The sequence below is a fragment of the Pipistrellus hanaki genome, assembly GCF_964339955.1.
Source record: "Pipistrellus hanaki genome assembly, chromosome: 12".
Lineage (NCBI taxonomy): Eukaryota > Metazoa > Chordata > Mammalia > Chiroptera > Vespertilionidae > Pipistrellus > Pipistrellus hanaki.
Window position 1 is genome coordinate 20,125,370 of NC_140514.1, and position 18,533 is coordinate 20,143,902.

Below are 18,533 nucleotides of genomic sequence, written 5' to 3' on the forward strand. Positions count from 1 at the left end.
ATTCAGTGATTTGACTTTTCATTTTGTTGATGATTTCCTTTGCTGTATAAAAACTCTTTAGTTGGAAGTACTCCCATTTGTTTACTTTTTCTTTTGTTTCCCTTGCCCAAGGAGATATAGCAGGAAAAAAAAAAATTGCTACAAGAAATGTCTGAGATTTTACTGTTTTCTTCTAGGATTTTTATGGTTTCAAGTCTAACATTTAAGCTTTTAATTCATTTTAAATTTATTCTTGTGTGCAGTGTAAAAAGGTGATCTAGTTTAATTTTTTTTGCAAGTATCTGTCTAATTTTCCCAACACCACTTACTAAATAGACTATCTTTAGTCCATTGTATGTTTTTGCCTCCTTTGTCAAATACTGACTATACAGGCATGGATTTATTTCTGGGCTCTCTATTCTGTTTCACTGCTTAGCAATGAGTTTGTATATCAATATGCATTACTCTGGAAAAAGATCTATACTCATGAACTCTGTCGACAGTTACCTAGTTATAGAAGTGACTGATAATATCTGGAGCCATGATTTTAACCAGTGTGCTGCAAGGATTTAAAAAACAGACAATAACTGCCTATTTAGTCAGGGCCACAGACCTTTTTTCCCTTAGATTGTTAAATAAAAAAATAACAGCCAACACAACAATAGCTGTCTGGTGTGAATGAATCAAAATTACACCTATTTTTCCCCCATCAAATCGGCAAGAAATATAGAATACTTCTTGGTGCACTTCAGAATTTTAGTAATTAGTTTATGTGTGCCATGAGATGAAAAAGGTCGAAAAATCACTGATCTAGGGGATTTAAGTAAAAAAAAAAAAAAAAAAAAAAATAGTGTATATTCAAAAGTCCTGTTAAATTCTGCAACTCTGATGAAGATTTTTCTCACTTCTCATTACAGCAGTAAGAATATAAAAAATTATGAAGATTGCAGTATCTAGCAATTAAATATAACATTTTGTGATAAAGTTCAATCTGCCCTCTTCTTGAGCCTCTGTTGAAGATTCTACATTTGATAATCCCTGGTACTCCTCAAAGCAGAAGACCCCTTTCCTGTCTGTCCACTGCCTTCAACAGAATAAATAAATGTTTCCAAAATGAAAATATGAGGAACAGTCAGATTACTTACGATATAGTTTTAGCAGATTGTAGTACAGCTGGTCTCTGTCACATTCAAATAGCTTCTGTGTCAGCTCCACTAATTTTTCTAGAGTTTGAACCTTAAAAATATGAATAAGAGATGGATCTAGATTATATAAAATATTTTATAGTTGAATAATCCTTAAAATTAGCTTTACCCAAAAAAGGTAAATTAACTTTACTTCAAAATTAAAGGCCTGAGCATAATGATGTGAATGTGCTTAATGCCACTAGCTAGCCTGTATACCTTAAAATGATTAAAATGGAAATTTTATGTTACATGTATTTTATTATAATTTAAAAACAATTTTTTTTTTTTTTTTTAAGTGAAAGGGTTCAAAGGTTCCTTGGAGTCAAGGACACAACATGATTAATTATCTAGTTGAGAAAACCTTCACAAGGTGCATTTGGAGAATTTTCAAAGATATTTGGGGTGGAGGACTCAGTGAGTATACACTCTGTTTTTCAAGAATATTCTTCCATACAAATTCCTCTTCCCCTGTGGCTTTTACTTGGCAAGATGTGGACAGATACCTGAACTGCAGGGGAGGTAGGATAAGTAAAGCAGAAATCGCACTGGGCTCCCAGCAAGCAACTCCTCTAGTCATTAAGGATTAAAGCAGATTTTAATTGCCAAGGAAATAAAGTTAGCCTGCTCAAAGTAAATAAAATAAGACAAGCTAAAATCTTCAGGGTCCAAATCAGAATTTTTAGGAACTATGGCACCTTGGAAACAAGAATTAAGCCATAGCTTATTTGAAAACAACCAAAAGAATAACACTGTCTCCTGAAATCCCCAAATGCTCAGATGACAAGCAGGACACCTGCTTCCCACTCACAGTCTTAGGTGCTTGAGACCAGGAATTAAATACAAACCTGATTACTTGTAATACATCGATCACAAAACCACTGAAGCCTGGCAGGTCGTGCTCGAATGCCTGGAGTCTGTAAAATAAGAGAATCACATAGCACATAAGGTAAGATTGTAGCTAAATGTTAATTTTTCTAAGACAAATAGTTTTCCTTTAATAGATTTGCTGCCTCCTTCTCAAACATATACATTTAAGGAATCTACAACTTAAACCCATAATTATCGAAGACTTTTAGGATTAGAATAGAGCATAACCCACAACCAATGCTTAACCTGTGTCTGTAAGATTTTGGTTATTTCAAAATGCTGTTTTACAGATCAATTTCATTCCATAAATCTTTAGTTATTAAAATGGTTAAGCTTCCTTTAGTTCAAAAAGAAATCTTGAAATAATGAACTTAAACTCCAAAGTATGTCAAATCTCTCTCTCTCTCTCTCTCTCTCTCTCTCTCAAATCCCAATAGATTCAGGAAGCAAAAATTACTAATGTTGCATAGACTTTAATAACAACTGTCACAATAAACCAATAGCTTTTAAAAATGCTTTGTAAAATTTTAGTGCTAAAAGTCTTCTGACTACCACAAATGCTTGCCTAGATCTAAAACTAAATGTCTAAAGAGCTAAGTACTTAAGTCAAGCTAAGTATTTACAATTAGTTCAGAGCCTTAGTTTATTTCAATAATTGAGTCATGTTATATCCTTTATCCTCAATTAGAAATTACTGACATTGAGTCAATAACTCTGGCCTCAAAGCAATTATTTTACAATTCTGGATACTGGAATAAAAGCCAAACCATTATACATATAATTCCAAGGATTTGTCAGTGTAACTATAAGTAGTTTCATCTTGTGTAAGAGGGCTTCACCGTTAAATACTACAGTTCAATCACAGTATTATGATAATAAAACTACACACTCACTAGAGGCCTGGCTGCTCTAGTCCACAGGAGATACCTTAACTGATACCTCCATTCAACTCGGCTGACCAAACCAGATACTCCAGATCTCTTACTTATAAACCTTTCTATTTTTATTTCTTAAAATAATATTATATAATGTTAAATTAACAACTAAAGCAGAATAATGAAAAAATTGGTACAGAAGTTGTATAAGTGTTCTCATGCTACCTGTGCAAGTGTTCACATTTTGGAATACAAGAAATGAATGTTGAATGAATTAATTTTTAACTATATTCTCAAGTATCATTAATATTTACATTTTCCACATAACCTCCACTCATGGATTTTCTTACATATCTGTTTTGCTTCACATGCATTATGCTGAACATGAAACCAACATCAACTGCATACAAAAAGCCCTAGAAAAAATACTAGACAATCCTCTTTCCAACATGGCAAAATGCAAGGGCTACAATCACTTACAACTTTCAATATTATTCTTATCCAAATGCCAACAATCTATAAATAGCACAACTTTTATAGAAAACTCTTCCTTTTGATGGCTGATTAATCTCTGTCACTGGCAGGTCAGCTGACTTGTACAGCACATATTTCTATGTTTCATTTTGAAATTGAGAACAGCTTTCACATATACTAGTAAGTCTCAATCATCAAAAGAACATCTAGGTCAGATTAACTAAATCTCCTAGGCTTCTGTAAAAGAGTCTACATTTCTGGCTTATCTCTTAACATCTTACTGATTTTAAACACTGCAAGTTGAAGGCAAAAATAGAAAATGTAATAAAAACATGGAGAAGAATAAAATTCTAACTGGGACATTGAATATAACTTTTCAAAAACCAGTTAATGCTGAATTAAAACAACGAACTCACCTCTAGTTTTTTGTTTTGCTATATACAATCTATTTAATGAACAATGATGATACATTACTTGTTGTAATAAAAAATAATAAAAAACTGGGTTGCTGTGCTTCAAAATTCTTTGTGAAGTTCCAATTTAGTACTAAGTTTACTTATATAAGATCAAAAAATATTCTAAAATAACATTCGTTACTTTAGTTTCATTATATTACTGATATACTAATAAATCTGTTGTTATAACAAGGCTTTTATGTATACTAGTGAAAACAGATAAAGTAATTACTTCCTTTAAATGAAAAGAAATGAAGATTCTTTTACTTCAAACCATTTTTTTTTAAAAAAAACCTTTTTTAAAAAAATATATTTTACTGATTTTTTACAGAGAGGAAGGGAGAGAGATAGAGAGCTAGAAACGTCGATGAGAGAGAAACATCGACCAGCTGCCTCTTGCACACCCCCTACTGGGGATGTGCCCACAACCAATGTACATGCCCTTGACCGGAATTGAACCTGGGACCTTTCAGTCCGCAGACCGACGCTCTACCGCTGAGCCAAACCAGCTTCGGCTCAAAAAAAAAATCTTAATAAATTAGACTGACATAGAAAATGTTATGTTTTTCGTTTTGTTTTTTTAATAAATTTTTATTGATTTCAGAGAGAAAGGAAGAGGGAGAGATTGATAAATCAATGATGAGAGAGAATCACTGACCATTGCCTTCTGCATGCACCCTACTGGGGATCAAGCCCGCAACCCGGGCATGTGCTCTGACCAGAGTTAAACCTCCAGTCTGCAGGCCAGCGCTCTATCTGCTGAGTCAAACTGGCTAGAGCTATGTTGTTGTTTTTTAATATATTTTTATAGATTTCAGAGAGGAAGGGAGAGAAAAACATCAATGATGAGAGAGAATCATTGATCAGCTGTCTCCTTTATGCCCCAATCTGGGGATTGAGCCCACAGCCTGGGCAGGTGCCCTGACCAGGAATTGAACCATGACCTCCTGGTTCACAGGTTGATGCTCAACCACTGAGCCATGACAGTTAGGTGAAAATGTTACGTTTTAATTTTTTTTTGTTTTGTTTTGTTTTTGTTATTACTGCTGGAAGTGGAAAATGGAAAACAAACAATTATCTCTAGCATCATGTTCTGTAGCCAGAGCATTAGGAGGAAAATCAAATGTATAAGGGGATGAGACAATAATAAGAACTCAACTATTGCCCTAACCGGTTTGGCTCAGTGGATAGAGCGTTGGCGTGTGGACTAAAAGGTCTTAGGTTCGATTCTGGTCAAGGGCGTGTACCTTGGTTGCGGGCACATCTCCAGTAGGGGGTGTGCAGGAGGCAGCTGATCGATATTTGGTGTTTCTAACTCTCTATCTCTCTCCCTTCCTCTCCGGGGGGGGGGGGGGGGGAAGAGAATAAATATATATATATAGATATATATATATGTGTGTGTGTGTGTGTGTGTGTGTGTGTGTGTGTGTGTGTGTATATATATATATATATATATATATATATATATATATAAAATATTTTTTTAAAAATCAACTATTTATCCCATACCCAGGATAGCAGGGGTGGAAAAAGGGTATCATAGAACTTATTAATCCTTTCAATGTTTGTCCTTTTCTTCAAAATCTTCAGAGATAGACTTATAGACCATGTCTAGTAAGGAGGATAATATGCATGAGCAAGTCAAACTAACAGTCTAACTATTGTCAACTGAACATGATGTACTTTAACCAGGTGTTAAGAGTGGACACTAATTATACTTCAAAGCTATAGTTATAAAAACAGCATGGTAGCCGAAACCGGTTTGGCTCAGTGGATAGAGCGTCGGCTTGCGGACTGAGGGGTCCCAGGTTCCATTCCGGTCAAGGGCATGTACCTTGGTTGCGGGCACATCCCCTACCGGGGGTGAGCAAGAGGCAGCTGATCGATGATTCTCTATCATCGATGTTTCTAGCTCTCTATCCCTCTCTCTTCCTCTCTGTAAAATATCAATAAAATATATATATTTTTAAAAACCAGCATGGTAGTGGCATAATAACAGACACATACATCAATGGAACAGAATCGAAAGGCCAGAAATAAACCTTTGCATATATAGTCATCTAATATTTGACAAGGGAGCCAAAAATACTTAATGGGGAAAGAAGGTAATCCTATATAACAAAAGCCTAACATGCAAATTGTCCCCTCAGGCAGTTGCTTGAGAGCTCACTATGACATGCGCTGACCACCACGGGGCAGTATGGATCATGGTGGGTGTTGGTGACGCAGTGCTGGCAGAGAGCAGAAATGGAGAAGCTGCAGGCTCCAAAGAGCCCTGACAAGAGTGGCACGGGGATGGTGGAGCAGGTGAGTGGACAGTGCCAGGCCAAGGTGGGAGCGAGTGGGTGTCCCTTTGCACCACAGATAGCAATGGGGGGAAGGGGGTTGCCCCCAATTGATGGCCCTGCAGGTAGGATGGTGGAGCAGGTGAGTGGGCGGCGCCAGGCCAAGGCAGGGTGCTAGGCGGGGCTGTGGACTGGGGTCCAATCTCTGCAGGCCACCCCAAGGGACCCCATTCGCGCATGAATTCATGCACCGGGCCCCTAGCCTCTTTAAGAAATGTCATTGGGAAGAGTGGATAATCACATAAATATATAAAAAGAATAATTCTCAGATAAAATATAAAAAAATAATACATATATATAAAGAATATATATTATATGAAAATATATAAAAAGGATAATATATATATATAAAGAATAATATGTATATTCTCATTTAAAAATAATAATATATATAAAAAGAATAATATATATATTCTCATTATAGAAAACATAGAAAAGCATAAAGCAAAATAACAGGTATAATCCCATCCTCCTACAATAATCCATGTATAAAAATAAGTCTATGTTCATTTTAATCACTGGTTTAATCTTATCTACCACAGTGCTTCAAATCAAAGAAGCTTCATTGTTTATTTTGCTTTGGAAATCCAACCTAATGAATCTGCCCATGGGTAAGGCACTATTTCATTTCGGGGAATAAAGCAACTAAAATGTACTACAATATAGTCTCATGTATTAATTATACACATTACTGAATTTTATAAAGCTACTCTTTAATCTTTAAGCAATTTTGTATATATCCACTATGAAAATTCTGTCATCAGTAGACAGCCATTCCTAAATGATTATATTCAATAATGTTATACATTGGCAAAGATTTAGAGTATTCCTATTCATTGCCTATTCATGTGAAAAGCATGTATCTTATGCTAAGCATCATATTATGAATTATGTGGGGTAAAAGAGAAAATACAACCCCTACTTTTCAGAGGAAAGAGAATTAATATTATTGATTACTACCATAATCCAGGAAACAGGCAAGCTACTTTACATACATTATGTGATTGAATCTTAAAAAGATAGTATACAGGGTGGGGCAAAAGTAGATTTACAATTTAGAGTATGAGAAACAATTTATTCTTGTATTATTATTAATTATTGTATTATTTTCCATATGGACTGTAAACCTACTTTTTGCCCCACTCTGCATTCCCTTTTATAGATGAGAAAGGGAAAAAGGTTTAGTAACTTGCCCATTATCACTCTAACAAGTAGATGGCAAAAGGAGAACTCACTCTATACCTTTGGCTCTTCCTATTTTGTCCTGCTTATCTACATACTGAGACACATGATTATCTACTGTAGAACCTTTCATCACTATTATCTGAATAACTGAGCTTAATTTCTACTCTGATCTGTACCCTGCTAATACTGATACCATACACAAAGAGCAGCAGAACTTAATAGGCAGGCAGCTCCCCTCATAATTTCAGATATACATACAGTGCACTTACAATGAAAGAATTTATACCACTTCTAAAAAATACAAATGAACTACTCAAGCTACAGAAACACCTGTCCAAGAAAGCATGTCCCACTTGCCTCTGGCAAGAGGATCAATTGAGTTATAAGACAGACAAGAAAAGAAGTCCTGAATTAATTTCACAGTCCTTTTCCATACTAGACTTTTCTTTCAAAAACATCAATGGAAACTAATAACTACGTTTTCAATTTAATGATAAGCAGTCATCAATATACAAACAAGAAGGCCAACCACCACCTCTGTGTACCATCCACCATGGGCACTTTTGGAAAAAGACACAAAGTAATAGCAAAGTATGATCTAAGAGAAACACGATTACTGATGTGTTTACAAATTTATATAATCACATTAAATATGTTTTTAGGATGATGCGTCCATCTTCTGAGGAATGTTTAGACATTTAGGGGGACACAGAATTGTTTAATAATGAAATTAATCACAGTTTGTACAGTCTTTATAGTTGCCCTTTCTCTGACTAATAGATTTCAGTAAGCAAAATTTCAAACTTAGATAAAATATAGGAATCCCAAATAGGTCAGGTTTGTCACCTACTATTTCCCATAAGCTGCTTATCATAGTTAAAGGAGAAAAAAAAAAAAAAAGAAAGAAAGAAAAAAAAGAGAGAGAGAGAAGAAATTTTAAATTAAAAGCCAAACAGTTCCAAACAGCACTTGTCTGGCTGATTAATTTGTAGACAAGCATTACAAATAAATCTGAGTATGGGCTGCAGCAAATTAAATTCCACTGCTTTTAAGAACAAAGAATTCCTTGGCAAAGAGGATTAGCAACTTTATACCCAGGAATGCCAGTTTAATTTAATTGTTCCACAATCCAAGATTTATGCAAATGTCATCTTGATATATAACAGTGAATTTTAACAAAGTGAGAAAACAAATTCAATATACAACTAGGCTGCCTTTTCTGAACTGTAATTATATACAACTAGCAGCCTGGTGCACAAAATTGGTGCACTGGGGGGTAGAGGAGACACATGCACTCCCTCAGCCTAGCCTGTGCCCTCTCGTAGTCTGGGACCCCTCAGGGATGTCTGCCTGCCTGCAATGGAGGCGGCTTCTGGCTGGGCAGCAGTCCCCCTCTGTTGAGCGTCTGCCCCCTTGTGGTCAGTGTGTGTCCTAGCGACTGGTTGTTCCACTATTCAGTCTATTTGCATATTAGGGTTTTACTATATAGGATAAAGAAGCTGGCCAAGTATCTCCCCACTACCGCCCCACTATTGGGATTGAATTATATTAACATGAATTAGAACAAGTGTAATTAAAGGTTAAAATTTTGAAACTCATCCTAAGACTCTAAAAAACTGATTAGAATACTGTAGTTAAAATCGCACCTCAATGATCTTCTTGGCCTCTTTGTAATTTTCTGTTTGTAGGAAGGCAAAGAAGAGATCATACAGCATTGTCATTTCACCTTGTTCTTGGCTCACAAAGTCCATTGCTAGAGAAGAAGAAAATATATTAGAAGAAAAAAATAAAGAGAAATATAAAATCACTGAAGCTCTAGAAAAATACAAGAAAACTTTAAAACAATATTTAGCACACCTTAAAGATCTATGTCAACCAATTTTCTGTCACATTTCTTATTTAACTACATTTATGAAATTGAGTACCTAAGACTAGCTTCAAAAAAAACTGGTGACAATAAAGGTAAAAAATCCTAATAAAACTAGATTGCCAAGTAGAACAAAAATTAATAGAGGGGCAACTTTTCAAAATGAACAGTTATTAAAATCAAAGACATTTACAATACTGAAATTTTATCTGATATTTTTCTTTTTAATTTAGAAGTGTAGCAACATTTCTCAGGATGTGCTCGGCTTCGTGTTTGATTTTTCTCTTCACATCAATGCATTAAGATTAAATACGTGACGAGCGGGGAGACCACCAAGATATTAAAAGGTGACTAACCTTTCTGAATGAGATCAGTCTCGCCTTTCTCTATCAGTTTACATAAGACATCATGGATCCTTGGTAATATTTTATACTTGTTATAGCAGTCAATGCTGGTTTCAAGAGCAGCGGGCAAGTCATCCCTTGGAAATATAAAAATATTAACAATGAATATAATGTACATGACTGAGCTTTATTTAAGGCAGAAAACCTTAAAGCCAAAATGGGGAAAAAAAAGAAAAAAAAAAGAGAGAGAGAAAAATAATTCTTATATATAAATAAATGTTCAGAGTACAGGCATCATTAGCAATTCCCTGCCTCATCTTTATCACTTTGCTTGCTAAATAGCACTTTTAAAAACTCCAAATAGATGAAGGCATTCTTTGTGATTACTTTAAGAATACATTACTTCTAAAAACAAAGATTACTATAAAATATTTTTCTAACTACTTACGTGTTTATGGTTCTCAATAATTCCAAATTGGGAAACTTTATTTTTATTTTTTAATCCTCAGCCGAGGATATAGTTATTGATTTTAGAGAAGGAGGGAGAGCAGGAGATTTAGGGAGGGAAGGAGGGAAGGCAGAGGTTGAGAAAGAGAAAGAGATAGAAACATTGATTGGTTGTCTCGTGGATCCGCCCCGTTTGGAGATGATCGGGCCAACAACCGAGGTATGTGCCCTGACCAGAAACTGAACCCAAAATCTCTTGATGTATGGGACAATACTCAAACCAACTGAGTCACTAAGCCAGGGAGAGAAACTTTATTAAATGTCTATCAACAGCTATCAAGGCATTTCCCAGCACTTTCAACTTTACTGTCATATTTTTCATACTGCTGTCTTTCCAGGTAAGGAGAAAATAACCTGAGAACTCATATATACAGAAATGTATTGTTGCTAAAACTAGAATAATCTTATGGTTAGTGAATTCTAGAAGAGGCTTTTCATTAGAGGCTAAGCTTTTAAAAATAATTTCCAATTATAAAGTAAAGGCTTCTCTTATATGCGGTAATAAATTAATATAAAAAGATATTTTCATTAAGTCAGAGTTCTTAAATAAGAGTGTGGAAATACATTCTTGTGGGACCTCAAAAACTACTTTTTTCTTTAAAAGGAAACTATAGTATGAAAAATAGGCAAGACCTTAGGAAAGATTATGTGACCCAATTCTACCTGCCACCATCCTTTACTATTAAGTAACTGAGGAAATTAAGACACTTAGAGATTAACTGGTTACTGCTAGGTGAACAGAGGAAGAAAGGTATTGCCATCAGTGCCCTGGGCCTCACACTTTCAGGAGTATACCTAATTACACATTATGCTCTATTAAAAGCATTGTTGTTTGGTTAACCTAATACGGCAATACAATTTCAAATTAAATTAGATTTATTTTTTTTTAAAAGCAGAAGTATTTTAAAAAAAAAAAAAAAGAAAAAGAAAAAGAAAAAGGAAAAAAGAGGCATGGTTAGAGATATAGACCGAAGTACTAATGACAGATATCACTTTAGTGGAGAAAACACATTTCTCTCACACAAGCAACAGTTTTCAAAAGAAAAAAGCCTTTTTAAATTTTCTGTTGAAGCCCTAACATTTTGGTCCATTATACAAATGTTAGGTTGCCCTAGATGGAATTACTATTTTATCTAGATTAAGATTTTAAACTGCACTAAAAAAGTAAAATACCATGAAGAAGCGTTAATTTTACCGCAATAATCCTGACACAGTGAAAGAGAGCCTGTCCTGATGGAACTCTACCTTATCCCCTTACTGGGCCTTGTTTACAGTGCATCTTCCGGCACCCCACAGAGTCATTTGAATTTTTGTCATTTGGGGTGAAGACTAAATTACAGGTTAATTTCAAAACTGCAAGTAGATGTTGCAGGCTAGATTACCGTCATACAAGAGAAAGCTACAGTAGCTACCACATATGATATAAAGCTTTATATAACCAGTATTTTCCCTTGCTTCAGACACAAGTTCAGTTACTACCTTTCTACAATTCCTTTTCATGGAAAACTACTAAAATATTTTTAAGAGAAAAGCTAACACATACTGATTTTTTTTTAAAGTGGTATGATTTGCTTTTTCAGATCAATTCCCAAACTGGAATAGTAATGTCTCAATTGTATTTCCCCTACATTAGGTCAAAACTATCAATAAATGAATGAATAATTGTTCTGTCAATCAAAGAGACATGTTAATAGTCTTTGGTCTCCAAATATATGCTTCTAAAGATTATACATGCTCAAAACAACAACAGGAAAGACAAGAATATCAAAATGTAAATAATTCATATATTTGTTAGAAATTTAAGTGCCAACGTTACTGCCCTCAGGTTGCCAACAAAAAAGAATAGAAAACTATAATGAAACATTTTTAAAAAGTGATACTTATGATAGAAATGTAATGACCAGTCTGTTCTTTCCAAACACTATTATCTACATTCTGACTTGAGGCTGGATCATGTCCCTTTAAAAAGAGCTAGAAGTATCCCTTCTTTGTATTATCTGATATCATTATTAATTTTTCCTACTCAAGCTTAGAAATGTGGTCACGGAAATGAAAAAGTCTCTGTAGTCTCATTGCTATGAAAATAGCTGTATATTCATGGGAATTCTGAATTTCAATCTCATTGATAAGTACTGCATGCAGTTCAGCTGCAGCCATGTGACCCATTCCTAAAGTGGTGATGAAAAGATTAACACAATGGCTGAACTGACGGACCTTTGGGTCCCCTCCCAGTTCTAATACTCTAATGTGAGGTTGGGTCTATGAATTTGAGCTAATTAGGTTTATCAGCTCAAATGTTTCACACCAGCAGAAAAAAAATAATCTCCTGAAAATGCCACTTTCATTAGGCAGGATAAAGTCAGTAAGAGCAGCAAAATATCAAAAGGAAAAGGTATAAACAACTTTATGCCCAAAATGTGGGGCACCACACTACTAATCAGTGTACTTCTAGTTTCGGTGACCCAAAATGATTGTGATTGCCCTTGTACACTTTAAAAGATCAGAATTAATTTAAAATTCTACTCTGAAATAACAATAAATCTTTTCAAGAAGTCTTGTGGATAACCATTAATTCTGGATTCAAAACTTTGATTCCATACTTATTTCAGTGTATCAGGGGTAGGCAAAAGTAGGTCTACAGTTGTGAGGTACAAGAAACAGTTTTATTCTTGTATTGTTTATTAATTATTGTATTCTATGTTTTACAACTATAAACCTACTTTTGCCCACTCTTGTATGTGTAATTCCTAAAACTTTATATACAAACTAGAGGCCCTGTCCATGAATTTGTGCACAGGTAGGTAACCCTGGGGGGGTGGGAGGGTGGCGGGCGGTGGGATGCCCTGGCGGGCCCTGGGGATCCTGTCCCGTTGATGTCTGAGCTGATTGTTGGGAGCCACCTGGAGGCCGCTTTTATATCCTTTCTTCCTTGTGAGGGGAAGCAGCTGCAATGCCCCAGGCTGACTTCTAGGAGGCCAGCTGTGCCTTGCTTTCCAGCCTTCAGCCCAACTTGTGGCCGAGCAGTGGTGCTCCCCGCTGTGGGAGCACACTGTCCACCAGGGGGCAGCTCCTGCATTGAGCATCTGCCCCCTGGTGGTCAGTGCACATCATAGGGACCTGTTGTTGCACCGTTCGGTCGATTTGCATATTATCCTTTTATTATATAGGATGGAGATATATATAGTAGTTGGGTCACAAAGTGTAAAAAGTCCTTTACTGATAAATGATAAAATTTAGCCACTGCTTTCACAAGCTTCAACTACTGAAAGAAAATCAATGACTATTATCTCTAAAAAACAAACAAAAAACTCCACTGTGATAGTCCAATGACTAGACTACCCCAAAAATTATTTCAGTGAAACGCATAAAATAATTTTCATGAATCAAACTATATATGCTACAAAATAGTAGGCAATCATTTTTAAATATTTTGATTGATGCAAATTAACTTCATATAAGCTTTATCAAAATTCTGTAAGTCTATGAAATAAAGGCAGAACAGAGGAAAGATTCTATAATCCTAAATTTTAAGAACACATATACATAATAGCCTGAGTTCAATAAGTAATTCAATCACTTAAAAGAAAGTTTTATTTGTTAACATGAATAGACTCACTGTGCTCATATTAAAAATTCATTTTCGAAATATCTAATTCACTTTTAAAGGAAATCTGAACTTACATAAAACTACTAGAAACTTAATTTTGCATTACTATGTAGAAGCAAACTTTAAGCTCAAAAGGCAAATATGTTATTACTTCTGGGTTTAGTCCTTGTTATAAGTATGATATAATGTCCCTGACAGAAAAACAAACACTGGACATACATTCATGTAAGGTATTTACTGACCATAAAAATATCTACTTAAAAGTAGTAGGAAACAAAGCACTCCTGACCCAAATTCCTCACTATAACTTTAATAATCACAAATGTCTTTTATATGATCTTGAATTGTTAGAACAAGAACAATCAGTGACCTCTATCTATTCACCTATCAGTAGTTATAAACTTAAGTCTTCTTAATTATAGTAAACTTTCCAATTTCAGAGAGTATACTTAATTTTAACAACCAAAAAAAGAAAGTGCTCCAACATAATACATAAAGTATTACAGAAGTGGCAATTTACTTAAAGGGCTTACTGGCTAAAAAGGTCTCAAAATCTGAAATCACTAGAGAAAAGAAGGATGGGAGGGTGTTTTTAAAAGTGGGGGTGAGGAAACACCTTAACATTCTAAAAACAAACTGTTCTATAAATTTTAAGCAGATCTGCAGTTTAGAGAGAAATCAATTCAGGAGAAAACATCAACTTCACAAAAATTCCGTTAATTAAGAGAACCAACCCTTGAAAGAGCAAATTTTTTTTTCCCCCTGTTCATCATCTATAAATGAGGAATCTTCAAGGAGACTGGTGTTGCAATTACAACTAATCCTTCCCAAAAAATTAACTGTGTTGAAGGCTTTGTAATTTCCCTAGGTACAATTTAGCTGTCACTTACTTTAAAATTTACTCAAACATGCATTCCGAACAGCACTAACTAACTTCACATGTCAAGTGCTTTCCAGCCAATTGAGTCTAAACTGGAAGTCGGTGTTAAACAACTGAATGATTAGACAAGATAGCTCATTTCCCTGCTCTTTTGTTCAGAATAAAATGCCACATTTACATTATCAGGCTCAACAGGATTTTCTGACAGAGGGAGAAAAAGCCCTACTGAACACTGTCCGCACTAAGCACATGAAGCCTGTCATTTACCAATCATCCTTCAGAAAGCAATAGTCAGGAATGTAACTTAATTACGACCCAACGATCCTTGACGAAAAAATCATCTTATCACTGTCCTGTCCCCCTAGGGCAAATGAAACACATTTGTCCTTTGGCACTGATGATGCTAAATTCTTAATTGCAATAATGGAGTAAAAGAACCAAACCTCCTTAATTTCCTTTCAGCACATAAAGAGTTTTATTCTAGAAGGCAAGCATTCCGACAAATAATAAAAGTATCCAGTACAAATGAAGATGCTAAAATTGAAGGGGAGTGTATATGACAGAATAACCAGCATTTAATAAAATATATTTCCCACTTATGTAACATGTTAAAGTGTTACAGTGAGTTTTAAAACGTATTGCTATCTAACAGAAATTATGACCTTTTTATGAAAAACTCAGGATTAATTTATCAAGACTCTGAAAGGATTCGATACAGAAAGTCCACGATTCATTTAAATGAAATGTATGTGGATATATACAGATTATAGCACAAATCAGCACAGAAAAATCCTTCCTGGAAAGCAAAAGTAATGCTTCTTTGATCAGTTTTACTAAATAATCCAGTTAAACAGCTTAAGATATTTTTCATATGCAATGAAACAAAAGTAGATCCAGCTATAAAACAAGTGAATCTGAAACTGCATCAAATTTCTATGCCTTTAAACCTAATGGTCAAGGTTTTATTAATTTCATCTTCTTTATCATTGCAAAAAGACTAATCAAAAACTCTTTTAAAAAACAAAAACAAAACTCTTTTAACCTATTTTAAAGCATTTCTTTCTTCCTCAATATGGAGGACTCAGGTCATTCCCCAAAATCAGGCATGATCTCAATTTTTAAAAATGTATATAGCCATAAAAGAAAATGTCTAAAATAAGATTCATTTGGAATACATTTAGACACATGACTTATAGAACAATCCTAACATAACGGAACACATGAAAATGTTCAACTTTGCATATTTTTCTATTCAATACAAATATTATCATTTTGATAATACAGAAGATTAGTTTTATCAACTTGTTTATAATTGAGCAAACCTGTTGTTATTTTGGCAAAAAAATAAAAACAAAATATATTATTTTCCATATCCAAAAAGTTTTTAATACATTATCGAAGAAACAATATGACAGTGTTCATTTCTCCCATGTTTTTTCCTAATGTTGAAAAAGTCAGCTCAAAATTAAAATCTACTGAATCTTAAGCATCATCTTTCTAAGGAACTCAATCTCATGAATTTGTTCCAGAATTACAATGTGTAAGTAATAGCCTCTTTAGAGTCACTGCATTGACATTCCAAAAACATGCTTGCCTTTGAATGAAAGGATGAAGATTTTGTACAATGTTCTGGAATGTTTTTTGTAATTTTATCTCAAGTTTGAATAACTAAGACTCATTCCCCAGTTGAGCTCATAACTGCTGAGGTCAATTACATTATATTACTAGGATTAACTAGTGTAGTTAATTCTAGTATTACTAGTGTAGCTAATCCTAGTATTGCACTTGTCAGGATTCTGATTTAGCTAATAACGCCCATTGGTTGGGGAAAACACATTTGGAAAAAAGTTTCAAAGACTTTTTTTTCCTTTAACTTATCCCCAACTAAGAGTGCTGCTACTGTTTTCTGCAATTTATATACATGAAATTTCCTCTGTCTCCTTTTTATTATTCTCATGACTCTAATAAAACAATCATAAAACCTTTTAAATTATGATAAATGAATGTGAAAGATCTTATCATGGAGACTATCTCTACAAAGCAAAGATAACAAAAAATAAAAAAACCCAAAACCCTACGCAAATAAAAATAAAGGTAATAATTTCTCTATGTATGTGAAAATCAAAAGAAATCATTGAAGAAAATATGCTAATTTAGATTTCTCTAGTCCAATTAGCCAGGACAGTTAGATTTTACTGGGACATACAATTCTCTGACTGTACCGTATAATCAAATACACAGAGAAGCTCCAGGGTTAAGTCTGAAACCCATGATATTTCCACGTTCCCTTGGGTAAGCTCTTCTTGGTTCATGAGCCCCATCTGCAGACCTGTTTTGGAAAACTTTTATGTCTCCTCTGTCTTCAAAGTATTTCTATTTGTAAGATTCTTTTCTACCACGGCCTCATTTTTATTGTTAATTATTTTATTTTTGCTCAATAGTGGAGGAGGGCCTAAATTTCTGGGCACGGGGCCCATTCTTTCAAATCCCTATGCAGAGCTCCACATGCAATTTGCAGAGATGGGTCTTTTTTAAACAATCAAAAAATTCTAGTAGGAAGCATATTAATTATAGGATTTCTATATAAAGTTGGATGTGAACCTGAGAACTCAATAACACAGTAATTGTTTGAATCACCATTTCTTTAAAAGGATGCAATGCTGAGACAGTAAAGGTTAAGATCTGGCCAATCATCTACCTTGATAAACTGTTTTTTAATAGCATGGCAAAGGAACTATTTCATAAAACATGTATGTGCATATATATGTGTATACATATATATTTATATACACATTTCCTAACATAAAGATATTTTTTATTCTACACTTTAAAATTAATTCTAAAACACTCATTATATTTAATTATACCCTCTAATAAATAAAGAAAAATTACCAGAAATTTGGGGAAAATATAAGAACATTAAGATGTATCTTTCATTTCCCTCCTGGCATTGATAGGACAACATCCAAACTAAAATCAGAAAGCCCCAATGAGGAAAAAAGCAGATTAAAAACTGCATTAAGCCATGAAAAAGATGACAAAAGAGTTAAGATCTAAGAAATCAAAAAAAACAAACACACACAAAAGGAAAAGATAATAAAGGGTACTTAATCATCATTACAAGGGAGTAGGTTGATTTCATGATTTGCATTGCAAATAATACTTTAAATTGGACACTCACATGAGCATTTCAAAAAAATTCATCTCACAAGGCACAGAGACAACTTCTACAACAGAAAAACTGTATTGGTACAGCAATTAAAATATCATTTAGAGAAAAGGAACACTGAAGAAATACCGCTACACCGTTACCTGATTAATAGTCATGATGCATAATCAAAAGCCCTAGGGAATCCTCCTTTCTTACACTTATTAATTAACACTTATAAGGCTCAAAACTGGAAAAAAGTCGATTAGATTTCATGCAATATTATCATGTGCCCTAGAAAAATTCACCATAGACCATCCATCAGAAGTAATCCACAGAGCTGCTGGTGAGTTTAAAGGTCACCTAGTCCATGGAAGTCCTCTTATTCTTGGCAAATAACCTTCAAGGCTTCCACAGCACCACAGAGCAGTGACAAAGTATAATCCCCAAATAATTAGACTCCTTCTTTTAATGCCAACATATAAAATTCAAAATCCAATTAACTTACTTTTCCAGATATAGAGTGACCAATGGGGAACATATGTTGATGGTTGGTTTACATAACCCTAGAGTGATGATGGCTTCATGTAACTGTTTTACTGCTTCAGTTTCACCTCTTAAAGCTGCGCCATTTAGGATGTGAAAAAAAGACAAAACTGTTGTATCTTTGATAGGAACATCCTTCTCTTTCATTTCCTTCAGAATGTTAATAGCATCTACAACGAAGGAACACAAAAGACCCTTAGGTAATTTCATGTAGGGAAAACAAACTGCTATTAAAACAGCATTTCAAGCCCAGCAGGAATGTAAATT

At 34.4% G+C, this 18,533-nt stretch overlaps 1 protein-coding gene across 1 annotated transcript in view; it reads right to left on the minus strand.

The window, feature by feature from the left end:
• Positions 1–18,533, minus strand: part of LRPPRC (leucine rich pentatricopeptide repeat containing) — a 77,869-nt gene that overhangs the window by 24,844 nt on the left and 34,492 nt on the right. The window contains exons 23-27 of the mRNA XM_084901472.1: positions 18,229–18,436; positions 9,591–9,715; positions 9,014–9,120; positions 2,012–2,080; positions 1,125–1,215 (exon numbers count right to left, since the gene is read on the minus strand). Coding sequence (XP_084757598.1) covers positions 1,125–1,215; positions 2,012–2,080; positions 9,014–9,120; positions 9,591–9,715; positions 18,229–18,436 — 600 coding nt within the window. The remainder of the gene's footprint in view (positions 1–1,124; positions 1,216–2,011; positions 2,081–9,013; positions 9,121–9,590; positions 9,716–18,228; positions 18,437–18,533) is intronic.